At 48.8% G+C, this 18,508-nt stretch overlaps 1 protein-coding gene across 1 annotated transcript in view; it reads right to left on the reverse strand.

The window, feature by feature from the left end:
• The window catches only part of heatr1 (HEAT repeat containing 1), a 19,209-nt gene extending 868 nt beyond the window's left edge, over positions 1-18,341 (reverse strand). The window contains exons 1-43 of the mRNA XM_068729311.1: positions 18,304-18,341; positions 17,470-17,623; positions 17,163-17,379; positions 16,910-17,051; positions 16,690-16,791; positions 15,805-15,945; positions 15,510-15,721; positions 15,220-15,423; positions 14,954-15,055; positions 14,451-14,568; positions 14,253-14,360; positions 13,873-13,971; positions 13,374-13,462; positions 13,004-13,203; positions 12,398-12,519; positions 11,055-11,258; positions 10,728-10,905; positions 10,455-10,603; positions 9,965-10,157; positions 9,693-9,865; positions 9,390-9,554; positions 9,056-9,298; positions 8,817-8,948; positions 8,627-8,727; positions 8,110-8,256; positions 7,912-8,030; positions 7,383-7,504; positions 7,122-7,250; positions 6,599-6,823; positions 6,344-6,473; positions 6,084-6,259; positions 5,941-5,984; positions 5,741-5,864; positions 5,504-5,644; positions 4,707-5,011; positions 4,480-4,630; positions 4,188-4,358; positions 2,550-2,684; positions 2,180-2,284; positions 1,929-2,091; positions 1,713-1,855; positions 1,342-1,500; positions 1,153-1,261 (exon numbers count right to left, since the gene is read on the reverse strand). Of these exons, the coding sequence (XP_068585412.1) occupies positions 1,153-1,261; positions 1,342-1,500; positions 1,713-1,855; positions 1,929-2,091; positions 2,180-2,284; positions 2,550-2,684; positions 4,188-4,358; positions 4,480-4,630; positions 4,707-5,011; positions 5,504-5,644; positions 5,741-5,864; positions 5,941-5,984; positions 6,084-6,259; positions 6,344-6,473; positions 6,599-6,823; positions 7,122-7,250; positions 7,383-7,504; positions 7,912-8,030; positions 8,110-8,256; positions 8,627-8,727; positions 8,817-8,948; positions 9,056-9,298; positions 9,390-9,554; positions 9,693-9,865; positions 9,965-10,157; positions 10,455-10,603; positions 10,728-10,905; positions 11,055-11,258; positions 12,398-12,519; positions 13,004-13,203; positions 13,374-13,462; positions 13,873-13,971; positions 14,253-14,360; positions 14,451-14,568; positions 14,954-15,055; positions 15,220-15,423; positions 15,510-15,721; positions 15,805-15,945; positions 16,690-16,791; positions 16,910-17,051; positions 17,163-17,379; positions 17,470-17,611 (6,334 nt within the window). The 5' untranslated portion in view covers positions 17,612-17,623; positions 18,304-18,341. The remainder of the gene's footprint in view (positions 1-1,152; positions 1,262-1,341; positions 1,501-1,712; positions 1,856-1,928; positions 2,092-2,179; positions 2,285-2,549; positions 2,685-4,187; positions 4,359-4,479; positions 4,631-4,706; positions 5,012-5,503; positions 5,645-5,740; positions 5,865-5,940; positions 5,985-6,083; positions 6,260-6,343; positions 6,474-6,598; positions 6,824-7,121; positions 7,251-7,382; positions 7,505-7,911; positions 8,031-8,109; positions 8,257-8,626; positions 8,728-8,816; positions 8,949-9,055; positions 9,299-9,389; positions 9,555-9,692; positions 9,866-9,964; positions 10,158-10,454; positions 10,604-10,727; positions 10,906-11,054; positions 11,259-12,397; positions 12,520-13,003; positions 13,204-13,373; positions 13,463-13,872; positions 13,972-14,252; positions 14,361-14,450; positions 14,569-14,953; positions 15,056-15,219; positions 15,424-15,509; positions 15,722-15,804; positions 15,946-16,689; positions 16,792-16,909; positions 17,052-17,162; positions 17,380-17,469; positions 17,624-18,303) is intronic.
• Positions 18,342-18,508: the final 167 nt, after the last annotated feature.

Raw genomic sequence — 18,508 nt, forward strand, 5'->3', positions numbered from 1 at the left:
CACACATATATACACATATATCATACATGTATACACATATATCATACATGTATACACATATATCATACATGTATACACATATCATACATGTATACACATATCATACATGTATACACACATATCATACATGTATACACACATATCATACATGTATACACACATATCATACATGTATACACACATATCATACATGTATACACACATATCATACATGTATACACATATATCATACATGTATACACACATATCATACATGTATACACACATATCATACATGTATACACATATATCATACATGTATACACATATATCATACATGTATACACATATATCATACATGTATACACATATATCATACATGTATACACACATATCATACATGTATACACACATATCATACATGTATACACACATATCATACATGTATACACATATCATACATGTATACACATATCATACATGTATACACATATCATACATGTATACACATATATCATACATGTATACACATATATCATACATGTATACACATATCATACATGTATACACATATCATACATGTATACACATATATCATACATGTATACACATATATCATACATGTATACACATATATCATACATGTATACACATATATCATACATGTATACACATATATCATACATGTATACACATATATCATACATGTATACACACATATCATACATGTATACACATATCATACATGTATACACATATCATACATGTATACACATATCATACATGTATACACATATATCATACATGTATACACATATATCATACATGTATACACATATATCATACATGTATACACATATATCATACATGTATACACATATATCATACATGTATACACATATATCATACATGTATACACACATATCATACATGTATACACATATCATACATGTATACACATATCATACATGTATACACATATCATACATGTATACACATATATCATACATGTATACATATATCATACATGTATACACATATATCATACATGTATACACATATATCATACATGTATACATATATCATACATGTATACATATATCATACATGTATACACATATATCATACATGTATACACATATCATACATGTATACGTGTGTGTGTGTCCTCACCCTCCATCAGCTCAGCCAGGAAGGGGATGGTCTCTGGAAGAAGAACCACGTAGTTCTCCTTCAGTTTAGAGGCCAACTCCATCAGCATCAACAGAGAGGAGAAACGCACCTGGGGGGGGAGAAAAGAAAAGAGAGAGAATTGAGATATTTTACTGCAGTAAAAGTACACATTTTTGTGTCTGTCCTCACCTTAGAGTCCTGGTGTCTGGTCTTCAGGAGGATCTGGTAGTTGAGGGTTTTCCACTGGGAGTCGTCAGTCAGCGCCACAGAGAACTGACCCACACAGGGGACCAGGTGCTGGGTCACCATCTGCTGGTAGACCTGGTCTCCTCCAGCTGTGTTCTCCAGCTGCAGGGACCACAGAGACAGGTGTGTGTGTGAGACAGGTGTAGGTGTGTGTGTGTGTGTGTGTGTGTGTGTGTGTGTGTGTGTGTGTGTGTGTGTGTGTGTGTGTGTGTGTGTGTGTGTGTGTGTGTGTGTGTGTGTGTGTGCGTGCGTGCGTGCGTGTGTGTGTGTGTGTGTGTGAGTGAGAGAGAGAGAGAGACAGGTGAGACCCTCACCTGGTCCACCAATGGGCCCATCAGAACTTCAGCTCGTTCTCTGCTGATGAACTTGTGAGAGTCGAACATGAAGATCTTAAAGAGACAGTCGAGGATGGAGAAGAGCAGCAGAGAGGACTTCTCCTCACAGTCAAAGAGACACTCTGAGAGAGACATGAGACATCATCAATAATCAATAACCCTAACAACAACAACAACAACAACAACAACAATAACCTGTCTTGGAGCGGTTGGTCTGTCTCAGAAGCTCAGAAAACGGTTTCACCAGATTTCCAGCGAACAGGACGAAGAGTCCTTTGAGTCTCTCTGAGATGAAGTCCACCAGACGGTAGAAAGTCAGGAGACGCTCTTTAGTGTCCGATTTACTCCAGTCAAATAGCTGAGAGACAGAGAGACAGACAGTCAAAGAGAGAGACATACAGAGAGACAGTCAGACAGACAGAGAGACAGACAGACAGACAGGTTACCTTGAAGAACAGAGGTCTGAATGTGACCTCTGATAGTTTCATCACCATGGTGAGCAGACAGTCGATCACATGACCTTCTACCTCAGCCGTCATCTGCAGATCTCCCTGCAGACAGGAAGTCAGGGTGTCAAAGCTCGAGACGTGAACCAATGACGTCTTTGGTAGAGACCTGTCAATCAGTGTGTAGCCTCGCCCCTAAATCATCCCCTGCTTTGTGGTCTGTTTGACTCTAAATGGAGCATAATGTACGAAATGAACATCATGCTGTATTGAAGAAGACTTGAAACTAGAGATTGAGACACTTTGTTTACATCAACACCTGTAAACAACGAGGAGGAGGAGGAGGAGGAGGAGGAGACATGGGACTCACCTGACAGTGTTGGGCTCTGAAGTCTAGGGCCACGAGGAAGAAGGAGGTGAGCTCTGATTGGTGGAAATTGAGCTGGTCTTTCTCCATGTGACCTATGTGTTCCTTCAGGATGCTCATCAGCGCCCCCAGCTGACGCTGCAGGGAAACACGCTTTACGTTATTAGATATCTTACGTTCTTAGTGAAATGCATTCTGGGAGATATAATTGACGTCTATCCTTTGGAGCCCGTTAAGCCCTAAGCCTTTTTGTAGGCCTCTCCTCGATTTTTGCAACCCATAGTTAAGAGAGTGATTTTCGTCTAAATATAAGGTGTATTTTAATAGTTGTTATAGTGTAGAAAGCTGACACTTGTGAGATTTGTTCAGATGTGTAAATATCAGTATATATGTTACTGGTTAAGAGTAAATTAAGATGGCACACAGCACAAATTGAACATTTAAATTTCCGACTATAAAAAATGTGATTTTTAATCAATATTTGTTTTAATGTTGTAGTGGAAAGCTTTTCTCCTCTCCAGATCATAGCCCAATGGGTTGAGAGTCTCTCTGCACAATGTATTCTTTGATAAAGTGAAGCATTCAAGAGCTAGAGAGGTCTGAGTGCAGAGATTTCAGCCGAGGTCAACCAAAATGTCATTTGGTTCCAGCTGTTCCATTGTAATTTCATATAGTATATAATTATATATTTCACTTCTTTTATGACTAATAGTGTTCAATCTATCATATGCAGAAGTTTGGCATCATTTAGAGAGCCTGGATCCTCTCTGAGCCTGTTTATGTCTGTCATCCATGGGAGTTTCTCATCTGGCTTCCACTCCAGGTCTCCTAGCTCAGCCTGTGGTTGGTCGATTTCAGTCAATGGGCCCTCCTTAGAAGTGTCTGAGTCCACAGAATCTAACAAACCCCTCGTGATTTTGATAGACAGAAGCGTTCGCCAGCAGGGAGTAAAACAGTGGCGCGTCACTTGAACCGTGCGCACAACCTCGCCGGAATTCACACCCATCCCCCACACGGGGGGACCTCCCTTTGTTATTGGGCCCTTGTTTCTCCGCGGGGACATTTCAGAGACGCACCGGAAATACGTAGAAATATTGTTGACGGAAATAAGCGGAGATATACAGCAGAACAACGAAAAGGTAAGGAGCTTTGGATGATTTTGAAGGATATTACGCATTGTGTTTCTGGTGTTTGCTTGCTCACAGCCTTGTGAGGGTTTACCGGAGAGGCGATCTGATAGGTCTGCAATCTGTGTCGAATGCTCGTGCTGTTTGATATTTCGGTTGCCTATGCTAACAGTTAGCTTTGTTATGCTAACTCGGAGAAGAGCGACTTATGGCTAGAAATACGTGATTTTGTGATAAATCTTTTATTTGCGTATACTATTTGTGTAGAATGGTGTTTGGAGTGTGTCAGAATGTCTTGGATTGTTTGTTTTAAGCAGATTTTGAAAGTTTTTTTTTTTCTTTTTTTTTTTCATATTCATAATTACATGCAAATGGTCATTTTTGGATGGTAAATGCTACAGCGGACCCGAAATCGGGGGCGTAGGGCTTAAGAAAGCAGAAGTTAAAAACAAAAGTTTCCCTCCAGAACGACGAGAGAGAAGCTCTGTGTTTACAGGAAGCAGTTTGTCTCTACCTTCCTGTCCAGCACCATGCTGCTGTAGCACCTGGTGAGGGGGGGCAGTAGGACCCTGGGGGGCAGCCGGGTGGCGAGGGAGCTCCTGAGGGAAGAGAGACGCGCCGTCAGCTGAACGGCGGCCGAGGAAGAGGACGAGGAAGACTCCAGCAGACGGGTCAGCCGACACACCTGTGGGGGGGGGGGGGGGGGGGGGGGGGGGGGGGGGGTGGGACAGGAAGTGAAGCGTCACACACCTGGTGAGCATGTCGTTTCCCGCGTTGGGGCGCGGTGCCGCTCAGGTGAGGCGTACCTGTGAGGTGGTGTCCTGCAGGTACGGGCTCATGAAGTGAGGCAGCGTCTCGGTGACGCGCTGCAGGGCGGTGACGGCGCTCAGCAGGTAGATCTCATTGGTCAACAGCTCCTTCCTGTCTGTCAGCGTGGTCAACACCGCCGGCATCAACCTGGGGACAAAACAACTTAATATTAATAATATGTAATATAATACATAATATATAATATATTATTTTATATACATACCGTGGTAGCTGAGGGATGGCGAGGGCCTTCAGCGCTCCGACCACCTCAGCGATGCAGAGCAGAGCGCTGCTTGTCACGTTCTTCTCCTCCTCCGTCTTCATCACGATGTCCACCGTCTGCTGCAGGACGGGGACGAATGCCTCCTGGTGGGCGGAGCCCAGACTGCGACAGAGCAGCTTGAGGCTGTAGAGTGCCGTCTGTCGGTTGACGGCGTGCTCCGCCTCCTGCTCCGCCTCCAACACCTTACAACTACTTTTACCCACAATGCTCAGGAGGTCGCCGATCAGCTGTAAGAGCACAGTGACCTGAGAAGAAATGATTAATTAACATAATTAAATGTAATAATAAAGTTCATCTTATATTACAGGTAAAGCATATATAGAGTTCATCTATACTAGATGAATATATATATATATATATATATATATATATATATATATATATATATATATATATATATATATATATATATATATATATATATATATAGAGTTCATCTATACTACAGGTAAAGCATATATAGAGTTCATCTATATTACAGGTAAAGCACATATAGAGTTCATCTTATATTACAGGTAAAGCACATATAGAGTTCATCTTATATTACAGGTAAAGCACATATAGAGTTCATCTATATTACAGGTAAAGCATATATAGAGTTCATCTATATTACAGGTAAAGCACATATAGAGTTCATCTTATATTACAGGTAAAGCACATATAGAGTTCATCTTATATTACAGGTAAAGCACATATAGAGTTCATCTATATTACAGGTAAAGCATATATAGCGTCACCTGCTGGTCCTCCCACTGAGTGCGGTGCTGTAGTTTGTTGTTCAGCAGCTCCAGAGCTTTCCTCCTGACAGACGCCAGCTCGTTACCCATCAGCCCCCTCATCACCGTGATGAAGGTGTCCGTGGGCAACAAGCAGTTCACCTGGGCAACAGAAGACCACAACAAGGAGGTGAACGATGTGCTCACAGACGACGGAGGTAATAACACACACCTGTAGTGATCCTTGTATTTATGGACCTTATCCAGGACTTCGTAGGCCTTATTGAGCAGAACCCTCCAGAACTTGGCGGTGGGTTTGTCGACGTTATCCTCCACACAGCGAGCGACGGCGTGGATGTAACGCAGGATCTCCTCCAGCAGCCTGAAACACCAGCGACCCGTCACACACAAACCCACCTTTAAGGACTCACTTTAAACTCACCTCACTTTAAACTCACCTCTGCTGCAGAGACTCGTCCACGGCGTCTCCTCTGTCTGCCACCTGAACACACACCGCCACACGTTTACACACGATTACACACGATTACACACGATACAGAACACTTCGTATTGTGAACGCTCCCTCGGAGACGTCGCCCACCTTCCCGATGAAGCCGGCCGAGCCGAGCAGCTGAGCCATGAAGGAGACAGAGAGGAACTTGAAGTGTCTCAGTTCTTTGCTGCTGTGAGCCTCCAGACTGAAGATCAGCTCCTCCACCTTCTCCTCCTCCTCCTCCTTCTTCTTCTGGGGTCCCGGCCGGCGCTTCACCGGAGCTGCTGAGGACAGAAACATCCAGAGACTTTGTTAGTTTCCTTCTTCACTAGAAGACATGTTGTTTGCCGGGTTCATGAGCTGCTCACCGTCGTCTTTGTCGTCGGGCAGCTGCAGGAGGAAGACGAGGATGTTGATGAGGGAGGTGAGCTGCTCGCTGACCTCAAACTCACAGCAGAGAGAAATCCAGAAGTCCACGTCTTTCTCCAGAGCTGCATCCTGAAAACACACAGAACACGTTGTACTTCCTGCTGTGGGATCAATCGAAGCTGAAAACGTACGCGTGGATTCACAAGTTAAAGTCTCAGACTACAACTCCCACGATGCCTTGCCGCTACACTCGCCTTCTCGCCGGTGGAGCCGGCGGTCTGCGTGGCGTGCAGCTTGAACAGGAGGAGCATTAGGACCCAGAGGAAGCGGGCGGGCCCCAGCGTGGTCACCAGCTGACTGAGGATGGGAAGACGCCGGTGATCAGGAACGTGAGGAAGAGCGTCAACAAACACGTGAAGAACACGAGTCACCACCGACACCACGTGAGACGAAGAGCTCCCGTCAGACAGCTGGTGGGCCTGAGGAAGAGGGGGGGGGAGAGGAGAAGGAGGAGGAGGTGGAGGGGGAAGAGGAAGAGAAGGAAGAAGGGAGGGGGGGGGGGGGGGGGGGGAAGAGGAGGAGGAGGAGGGGAAAGAGGAAGAGGAGAGGGAAGAGGAGGAGGGGGAAGTTGAAGAGGAGGGGGATGAGAGTTAAGAGGAGGAGGAGGAAGAGGGGGAGGAGGAGTTAAAAGGAGGAGGAAGAGGAAGAAGAAGAAGAAGTTAATGAATCTTTCCCTCCTGTGACTCTTCGTCTCCAGCTGACGGTCTCCAGCCTCACCTGGATCAGAGCCGGTATCACCAGCTGCACCGTCTGGTCGATGACTCTGAAGCTGTAGGCGTCGTCCAGACGCATGACGTTGGCTCCCATGAAGGTGAAGATGGGCATGATGTTGTGGAGGACCTTCTCCTGGAGGGCCACACACAGGTCAGATCACAATCACAACGTTCTGCTAGATCACAATCACAACGTTCTGCTAGATCACAATCACAACGTTCTGCTAGATCACAATCACAGCGCCGGCTTCAGATGAAGACTCACGGGGAAGATGGCGGCGGCGGCGCCCAGCAGCAGCAGAGCGTGGTGGTGAGTCTGTGGCACGTCGGTCGCTCTGATGCACTGAACCACCAGCTCCACGCTGAACTTCTCTTCATCCAGCACGTCTACAGAGGAGAACGTGAGGAGAACATGAGGAGAACGTTCTGTGAGGAGAACGTGAGGAGAACGTGAGGAGAATGTTCTGTGAGGAGAACGTGAGGAGAACGTTCTGTGAGGAGAACGTGAGGAGAACGTTCTGTGAGGAGAACGTGAGGAGAACGTGAGGAGAACATGAGAAGAACGTGAGGAGAACATGAGGAGAATGTGAGGAGAACGTGAGGAGAATGTGAGGAGAACGTGAGGAGAACGTTCTGTGAGGAGAACATGAGAAGAACGTGAGGAGAACGTGAGGAGAACGTTCTGTGAGGAGAACATGAGGAGAATGTGAGGAGAACGTGAGGAGCAGGCTCAGTTAGGTGACTTCCTGCAGAGGAAACAGTGTTCGTGACCCGTCCTCCCTCCGATGACCTACCGGGACCCACGGCGCCCCCTTCAGGACTCAGCTTGTGGCAGATGTTGAGCAGACAGCTGAGCAGCAGCTGCTTGGTGTACTCCATGTTGGTGTGGTCATCTGGACCCTGCTCCAGACTCCTGAGAACACAACACATGTCAGGTCCAGAGTACTTCATGAGACGTGGTCATGAGTGATCCCTCAGAGGACACATGGTACCTGGAGAGCAGAGAGAACAGAACCGGCACCAGCGTCTGGGCTCTCTTCAGCTTCTTCTTGTGCTGCAGCAGCTCCAGGATCAGAGTGACTCTGATCCAGGACACAGCGCCCCCCTGTGGACCCCCGTCACCGGCCTCCTGAGGCCTCCTGATGGAGACACAAAGTACAACATGTACCTGTGAGGTGTAGTGGAGTATAAAGTACAACATGTACCTGTGAGGTGTAGTGGAGTATAAAGTACAACATGTACCTGTGAGGTGTAGTACAGTATAAAGTACAACATTAACCTGTGAGGTGTAGTACAGTATAAAGTACAACATGTACCTGTGAGGTGTAGTACAGTATAAAGTACAACATGTACCTGTGAGGTGTAGTACAGTATAAAGTACAACATGTACCTGTGAGGTGTAGTACAGTATAAAGTACAACATGTACCTGTGGAGTAGAGTATAGAGCAGCAGAAACATCACAATAAGTACCTCACTGTTGTACTTCAGTACTTGTAAATGAACTTCACCTCAGGCTGATCCTGCGGCGGCTCTGCTGCACCGTCACGCTCACTTTGGGTTTCTCAGGAGGAGCGAGCTCATTGGCCAGCAGCTGAGCGTCCAGCGTCAGCTGACAAAGAACAACAACAGGTGAGCTGACTAACAGACAGGAAGCGGAGGTCTACAGAGGTTCAGGATCTGGAGCAGCTGGTCTCTCACCCCTTTAAACACGCCGCCGATGCCGTTGGCCACCAGAGGACTCCGGCTCTCCACCAGCACGTCCAGCATCGCCGACAGCAGCTTCTGCCGCACCGCCTCGTCTCCGAGGGCCGAGAAGAACGGCCTGGTGATCTGAGACGACGAAGAGGAAGGACTTTAAATTAGTCACCGCGAGTAAGGTTGGGAACTGTAACTATCAGTGTAACAGACCAGAACCGCAGCTGGGTCTCAACACTGACCTGTTCCAGGGCGATGACCTGGCAGCTGGGGATGTCGGGGTGCGGCTGGGTCGAGGTCTTCAGAGCTCTGACGAACAGATCCAAACAGTTCTGGTCCCGGGCCAGCAGGGGGGCCGACGCCTCGTTGTACTTCCCCAGGACGAGGTGCATCAGCTGGGTCTCGGCCCGCAGCAGGGTCGGGGTGTCGGGGCCGCTCTGCTCCAGCAGACGGTCCAGAAGGGGAAGCAGCTCGGACAGCACGGACTGAGAGGAGAAGACACCGGATCCACGTGATTAAAGCGACATGTCGGGTCAGTTTGCCGACGAGCGTTTACAGGTGCGTTCCTGCCCTCACCTGTCCGCTGACGTGGCTCAGCGCTCGCAGCAGGCAGCAGGCGCTGTAGGTCGGGCAGCTGGGAGTCTGAACGCTCCGCAGCAGCTGCTGGATCGACAACTGCAGCTTCTTCTGCTGCGTCGTCACTTTAACAGACGAACACTCGTCATGAAGCACGCCGAGAGCCTGCAGCCGCCAATACAAAGAACAATGTTATATACTGTAAGTATGTGTATATGTGTGTGTGTATATACACACACACACACACACACACACACACACACACACACACACGAGTCACTGCCTCATGTGACTCAGGCTCACCTGGCTCAGGTACGACGGGTCGGCGATGATCTCCTCCGAGGTCTTCAGAAGCTTCTCTGTGATTGGCTGGAAGGGAGAAGCGCCGGCTCCCGATAGGCTGTGCAGAGCGCCGAGAGCCGCCCTCCGGACCTCCCGAACCGGAGAGGTGAGACAGCAGAGCAAGGACGGGACCACTGAGAGAGACAGACAGACAGAGTGATTGTCAACATCTTAGCTTAGCATGTTAGCATGTTGCTAAACCCAGATAGACCCTTTAATGATTTATTTTTTACCAGGCGAGTCGGCAGCGACCAGCTGCTCCAGCGTGGCGGCCGGCTGGGCGCTCAGCAGAGCTCCGCCCACGTACAGAGCCCGGGTCTGCAGGACGGCGCCCACCTTCACGTCCAGCTGGTCACCGTGGTTACTGCTGTAGCCCCACAGCACGCACAGGAACCGGAAGAGCATCGGCGGCTCGCTCAGGTGAACCTGGAGGAGGTGGACGAAGTTAGGAGTCACCTTAAAGGAACAGGTCTGCATGAAAGCCTCTCTGAGAGTCAGACCGATACTGGTTAGCTTAGCTTAGCATAAAGACTGTAAACTGGGGAAAAGGCTAGTCTGGCTAGTCTTTATGCTAAGCTAAGCTAATCGGCTGGTACAGATCTTCTTCTCTAAATCCACAATGTGAATAAAGCTAATTTTCCCAAAACGTTTAATTAGCAAAAAACAACAATCGATCTGAGGTGAATCACAGGTGTGATTGGTAAACAGGAAGTGACCTCATACCTGGATGAGCAGCTTCATCAAGTCTCTGAAGCTGCCAGCTGCCGGCCCCTCGCCGGCACCGCTGATGATGACACTGAAGAGGCGGCAGGTGAGCCCCAGGTAACAACAGGTGTTTGTGTCCAGCTTCTCCGGGTTCCACCACACGTCACCTGGTAGAGACGTGAACACACGACATGATGAAGGTCTTCAGGTGAACTCACCTGGTAGAGACGTGAACACACGACATGCCGAGCGTCTCGTCAGGTGAACTCTAAGTAACTGAAGTGGACTTACCTTTGAAGGACGTGTCGTGACACCTGAGAGAGGAGATGAAGTCTCTGAGCAGAGAGATCAGGACGAAGCTGAACTCTCGGTCCAGCCGCTCACCTGGCTGCTGCCCACACCTGCTCAGGTACAGAGTCATGGCTTCAGAGAAGGAGGAGGGGGGGGCAGCGACACAGCGCCCAGCTTCCTGTTAAAACACAGAAAAAACAATAACGAGGTCTCAAAAGATCAGATCAAATCTGTCCAGTTTCCGTGACGTCTTCTACATCTTCCTATGTCTATGTGTGTGTTACGTTATGAAATGTTTCGTCCTCAATCATCTGGATCTGGTCTGACCTGCAGGGGGGCGGTGGCCTCCCTGATGACCTCCAGCAGCGGCGCCTCCAGCAGCGAGTAGACCCTCTGAGCAGTGAGCAGGTGCTGGGTCTCGCTCAGCTCGCCCAGACCCAGCAGCAGAGTCTTGGTCAGCACCGGGAACGAGGCCCTGGACCTGAGGCCGGAGCCTCGGTGCCGCTCCACCGACTGGGCCAGCTTCTCCATCTGAAGAGCAGACAGACACACACACACACACACACACACACACACACACACACACACACACACACACACACACACACACACACACACACACACACACACACACACACACACACACACACACACACACACACACACACACACACACACACACGTTACTGAAAATAGTCCCCGACAAAGTCTCTACTTCCTGCTCTGATAAAACATAAGAAACTACACGTTTGTGTTTTTAAACATCGTCTTCAGTAGAAACCAACGAGCTTCAAGAACACAGACAACTTCACCCTCTGATGGAAAAGCATGTCTTCTTTAAACAATCGGCAAAACTGCACCGTTTATCACAGCCAGACGCTTCAATAACAGTCATTATCGTCAGATTTTCATCTTTCCGACGGTCCTTGAACACCTCATGTGTGATGAATGCTTCCGTCAGAAGTCATGTGACAACAAATCAGAGAAACTTTGACCACTCAACACTCTCAACACACTCACCACACTCAACACTCTCAACACTCTCAACACTCTCACCACTCTCACAACACTCTCAACACTCTCAACACTCAACACTCTCACCACACTCTCACCACACTCTCACCACACTCTCAACACTCTCAACACTCAACACTCTCACCACACTCTCACCACACTCTCACCACACTCTCAACACTCTCAACACTCAACACTCTCACCACACTCTCACCACACTCTCAACACTCTCTCAACACTCTCTCACCACACTCAACACTCTCTCACCACTCTCACAACACTCTCACAACACTCTCTCCACACTCTCAACACTCTCCACACTCTCTCCACACTCTCTCCACACTCTCTCCACACTCTCCACACTCTCTCCACACTCTCTCACCACACTCAACACTCTCTCAACACTCTCTCAACACTCACCACTCTCACAACACTCTCAACACTCTCTCACCACACTCAACACTCTCCACACTCTCTCCACACTCTCTCCACACTCTCTCAACACTCTCTCAACACTCACCACACTCTCCACACTCAACACTCTCACCACACTCAACACACTCAACACACTCAACACACTCAACACTCTCACCACACTCAACACACTCAACACACTCTCCACACTCAACACTCAACACTCAACACTCAACACTCACTGCGTCCCGTCTGGAGAAGTTCTCCATGTTCAGAAGGTTCTTGGTCAAGGTGGAGACGAGACGCTCGTTGGCCAAACCTACGAAGTCAGGTTCACCGCTTCTCTCCAGGAGCTTGTCCAGTTCTGAGAGGACACAAGAGACCACAAGAGACCACAAGAGACCACATGAGACCACAAGAGCCCACAATAGACATGGTCTGAAGACCATAACCTTTAAATATAGTTTTTCATATTATTTATTGTTTACTTTATTTAATCATTTTAAATATTTGACTGATTGATTGATTGATGTTTGTTTTGGGCTGCATGTTTGTATGAAAGGTGCTTAAATAAATAAGTTACCTTTGGACAGAGCCACGCTGGCCGGTTCCAGTCTTTATGCTAAGGTAAGCTAAGCTAAGCTAAGCTAAGCAGCTGCAGACATGAGAGTCTAACTCCTATATTTAGTGTATTTACAGAGTCACTGATGATTTTACTGAGCTCGGAGATTTAACTGCAGCTTATTTTAATTAATTCAGGAACATCTTATATTACAGTATTTATATTATAAATGTCTCTTAACACTGTTTGCATGAACTTGACAGGACATTTCGAGTTGATCCGTCACCTGGAGCCCAGTTCAGGGTGAGCGGGTGTCGGAGGACGACGGCGCTCCGGGCGACGCAGGAGGCCAGGCGGAGCTCTGAGGAGGAGGTGATCACCAGGAAGGGCAGCAGCCTCCAGCCTGTCTTCTGCAGCAGCTCCGGGTCTCCTTTCCCCAGCCGGGGGTCGGACAGTAAACGCACCGCCTCCGTCAGCACCGCCAGCCTGCAGGAGACGACAACGGAGCTCAGAGTTACCGACGACACCCGAAGGCGTCGTTTACAGAACGGTCAGCAATAACGGATATGATGATGTCATTGTAACGTGACATACATCACATTACATACTTCTTTCATTGTAGTCAGATTACATTCATGTGTGTGTAGTTCACTGACCAGCGCTCAGCCACCGACAGATCGCCTCTGTGCAGCAGAGACAGTAAAGAAGACACGGTGTCCTCGGGGTCCAACACGTCCAACAGCACCTGAACACAACAAGCATCAGCTGATCCTTTAAAAAAAACACTGTGCTGTTTCACCTGTCCCCCGTCACACCTGTCCCCGTCACACTCACACCTGTCCCCCGTCACACCTGTCCACTGTTTCACCTGTCCCGGTCACACCTGTCCACTGTTTCACCTGTCCCCCGTCACACCTGTCCACTGTTTCACCTGTCCCGGTCACACCTGTCCACTGTTTCACCTGTCCCGGTCACACCTGTCCACTGTTTCACCTGTCCCCCGTCACACCTGTCCACTGTTTCACCTGTCCCGGTCACACTTGTCCACTGTTTCACCTGTCCCCCGTCACACCTGTCCACTGTTTCACCTGTCCCCCGTCACACCTGTCCACTGTTTCACCTGTCACACTCAAACCTGTCCCCCATCACACTGACCTCCAGGACTTTGAGAGCAGCAGACACGACCTCTGGCACGTCGTCCTTCAGTCGGTCCATGACGGCGTCTCTCAGGAAGACTTCGTCCAAACTCTGCTGCTGAGGAGAAACATGAGATGCATTTGTGTGTATCTATACCTGCAGTGTGTATCTATACCTGCAGTGTGTATTTATACCTGCAGTGTGTATCTTTACACTGTACATGATGTTTATTAAGAATCAGAGAAAACAACGGGGCCCAGTTTAGAGCCTTGAGGAACACCAGACATTCATTAAGTTATTCTGAAGTAGTTCCACAGAACAATGAATATTTGAATAGGTAGCAGAGAGAACCAGTCCGTCTCCAGTGATCCTGACTTCACCTGAACCGTCTGCCGTACCTGTGTGGAGGTGATGACGTCCATCAGGTGATCCAGCGCCGACACTCTGACTGAAGGCTGCGGGTGTTTCAGACTGAGGAGCAGCGAGGTGTCCGAGTCGCCCATTATCTAAACACGGGAGGGATTCAATGAGAGCATTAGCATCACGTTTAACAGACAAATACTTCTGAAGTACCAACAACACAATACTGTGTGTACCTGGTACTTCCCGCTGCTCATGGACAAAGAGAGGAACTGGTGGTAGAGATGTTTCTGCTCACTGCTGCTGACGTCGGTCACGTGAGCCGCGAGGACGCCGTCCAGAGCTGCACAGTATCTGAGGGAGGACAAACACAGAGCTAATGCTAACACAGAGCTAATGCTAACACAGGGCTAATGCTAACACAGGGCTAATGCTAGCACAGAGCTAATGCTAACACAGAGCTAATGCTAACACAGGGCTAATGCTAACACAGAGCTAATGCTAACACAGAGCTAATGCTAACACAGAGCTAATGCTAGCACAGTGTTCCTCAAGATGGACCGATGTGTTTTATATTATTATTATTTAAATATGTAAATATGACTGACGTCCAGCTGGGACTGATAGTAACAGACCAAACGATTAGTTCAGAACAACATGTTCTCTTAATCTGGTTAGAGATTTAACAGTCCAACACTAACAAATGAAGACCACCAGGTACAGCAGCAGGCGGACTCACCTGGACTCGAACAGGCGAACCAGAGGAAGGAGCCGGCGGTCGAGGGCCGACAAGTCCTCAGCAGAGAGTTCAGTCTGACTCAGATACTCGTCCAGCACCAACCTGCAGCACAAACACCTGAGATGAGGACTTCCTGTTTGTCGCGTAGAGACAGAACCTTCATGACTAGAAGTAGAGAGAACTAGAACATGTCTTCAGTTATGATGACATCAGTCATTAAAAATCTATCTCATCTTGAGCGAAGACGACGGTGAAGGTGCGTTTACCGAGCCACGGTTCGGTCCAGGCCACCAGTCAGAGGGACGGACCGCAGGACGGACTCCAGCACGGCGAGCCGGTCCGTCTGCGTGAACCCGGCGTGGACCAGGTGAGGCAGCAGGTAGCGCAGCAGAGGGCCAACGTCGTGAGAAGCCGCCATGACCTGCAGCGTGGAGACCAGCGCCGGCATGGAGCTCAGACGCTCGAAGGCCCTGAGGAACAAAACAGAAGACGACGATGATTAACCGAGACGAGGCCGCGCCCTCAGATCCGGTGCGACGCCGATTCCCGGTCCTACCTGGGCCCGGCGGAGCCCTCCTTCTGGTTCTGCAGCAGCACCACGAGGCAGCCCAGACCCTCCTTGGCCAACACGGGCTCCCTGAGTAGAGACTTGGCGACTTGGGCGGCGAGCGTGTCGACCAGACTCGCCTCCATCACCACCTTCACCGCCAGCTGGCACACGATCATGAAGGTGGCGGCTTTGTAGTCCGTCAGAGACGACTTCAGACCCTGAAAGGACGAGGAGGACGCTCATACCAGAACTTCACATGAGAAACGTTGAAGAAAGACGAAGAAGAACGGCGTCACGCTACCTTCTGAACGAACGGCAGCAGTTTGGAAATGATGGCGTCAGACACTTTGTCCACAGCGTCCAGAGCCGGGACGATGGAGGAGGCGTAGAAGGAGAAGATCACTCTGAGCTGGGAGCAACTCCCAGAGTGACCCGAATACGCCTGGAGGAGGAGGAGGAGGAGAAGAAAGGAGGAGGAGAAGGAGACAGACTTCAATTACAGGTTCTCATGTTTTGATCTTTTTCAGAATCTCAAAGAGGAAAAAATGAATAAATATTTATGTATTCTTGAACGCAGGACTTTTACCTGCAGCGCATTGTTAGCATGTCGTCAGAGTATCGCTAGCATGTCGTTAGCATGTCGTCAGAGTATTGTTAGCATGTCGTTAGCATGTCGTCAGAGTATCGTTAGCATGTTGTTAGAGTATCGTTAGTGTGTCGTTAGCGTGTCGTTAGAGTATTGTTAGCATGTCGTCAGAGTATCGTTAGCATGCTGTTAGTGTGTCGTTAGAGTATTGTTAGCATGCTGTTAGCATGTCGTCAGAGTATTGTTAGCATGTCGTTAGCATGTCGTCAGAGTATCGTTAGCATGCTGTTAGTGTGTCGTCAGAGTATCGTTAGCATGCTGTTAGCATGTCATCAAAGTATTGTTAGCATGTCGTTAGCATGTCGTCAGAGTATCGTTAGCATGTCGTCAGAGTATCGTTAGCATGTTGTTAGAGTATCGTTAGTGTGTCGTTAGCGTGTCGTCAGAGTATTGTTAGCATGTCGTCAGAGTACCGTTAGCATGTTGTTAGTGTGTCGTTAGCGTGTCATTAGAGTATTGTTAGCATGTCGTCAGAGTATTGTTAGCATGTCGTCAGAGTATCGTTAGCATGTTGTTAGTGTGTCGTTAGCGTGTCGTTACCTGGATGGCGTCGGTGACCAGACAGCAGATGAAGTCCATGAAGCTCAGGTCTGTGTAGCAGTGAGTGATCAGAGTTCCTCTGGACAGCGGAACACCGGCTCTCTGAGGACGCAGCAGCACAGCGTTCACACATTACATTATTATGACGTTATTATCATAACAACGTCATTATAACATCTCTATGTTCACTACAGTGAGAGGGGCAGCGGGGGGGTCAGACCTGGAGGCCCTGCAGCCAGTTCCAGCGGTTGGAGGCGTCTCTGATCTTCAGCAGCTGCAGCACTCTGACGAACACGTTGGTGTGGTGATACGGCAGCGCGCAGGACAACAAGCTGTCGCTGTTGTACAGCTGGACGTGGAAACTGCAACGCAACGAACAGTTAATGTGCGAGACGCCAACGGGACGCTGAACTCACTGTGGGGATGGTGGGGAGGCGGTTCTGTGTGGTAGAATAAGACTTGAGGAAGCGTACCGGTGCACCAGCCACTCGATGCACTTGTGCGCCGGTTTGAGGAGGAAGTACGGGGAGAGGCGGGCGAGGAAGAGCGAGATGCCGGCATCCAGCTTCTGGTTGACCTCTTTGGACTGGACGCTGCGCTCCAGGGTCAGCGAGGCCCGGCTGAACAGGGAATCCTGGAACTCCAGGAAGGCCGGTTCGATTCCCAGCAGCTCCTCCAGCCCTGTGCAGCCTGGAGGGTGGGGGGGGGCAGAGGTTAATGGTGGAGAAGGAGTAACCTGCTGGTCTCTGGTGGTCCTTTGAGACCCAGACCGGGACTCACCGAGGGCGTAGAAGGTGCTTCTGTCCATGGAGGCGGCGTCTTTGGGGTCGAAGAGGAGCGAGGCAACCTCTCTGTGCGTCAGCAGGTTGGAGTCGCTCTGAGGCAGCGCCAGCCTCTTCAGCTGGTGGGCCAACGACGTCATGGTGCTGTCGACCTGAAGCACGCACACACACGCGCACACACACACGCACGCGCACGCACACACACACACACACACACACACACACACACACACACACACACACACACACACAGCTCAGTTAAAGAGAACCTGACTGCTCCTGTCTGTCTGCATGTTTTAAGTCTGTAGTGTGTAATGAAGCAGCACGTCTGTAGTGCATGTTTCTATTGAACACAGTTCTCTCATGTCGTCTTGTTAGTACGATGATGACACTACGTATATTAATATTCTCTCTTCTTCTTTGTAAAGCTCAACTAACTTTATGAATGTAATCTTATATTCTGTTAGTAGGTTCACTTTGTAACTTTGGCTAAACTCTGGAGCAGCAATGTTTGAATGAATGTGTCAAATCAACCAATAAATACAAGTAGATGAGTGACGTCCAGCCCAGAGACAGATCACATGCTGACTTCATTCATTCATTCATAGTTCACTCCACATTAACTCGTTAAACTCGATCACAGCTCATGTTTTGCTCCAGAAACACACGTGTTAGCTTGTTAGCTCCTTAAGCTAACCTGTCGATTTATCACTTCTGAAAAATAAAACGTCGCCGGTGAAACTAAACTAAATGCCTCGCGACCACCGGAACAGTGTGACGTTAACAATGAATCTATAAGTTACTCATAAACACAGAATAAAAACACTCCAACCTGTTCTCTGTAACGCGAACAAACACGTGAAACGTGAACAGACCTCGAGCCGGGGATTCTACATCCGGGTCACGTCACGCAGATTTACTAGCCAATCACAGCTCAGCAGGGCGGGACTTAGGAGACGAGTACTAGCCAATCACAGCTCAGCAGGGCGGGACTGAAATGATCAATATTTCACTGTAAGAATGTTTATATTTATATT

The sequence above is a fragment of the Cebidichthys violaceus genome, unplaced genomic scaffold (genome assembly GCF_023349555.1).
Source record: "Cebidichthys violaceus isolate CVI_PGR_0920_01 unplaced genomic scaffold, fCebVio1.0.p SCAF_45, whole genome shotgun sequence".
Lineage (NCBI taxonomy): Eukaryota > Metazoa > Chordata > Actinopteri > Perciformes > Stichaeidae > Cebidichthys > Cebidichthys violaceus.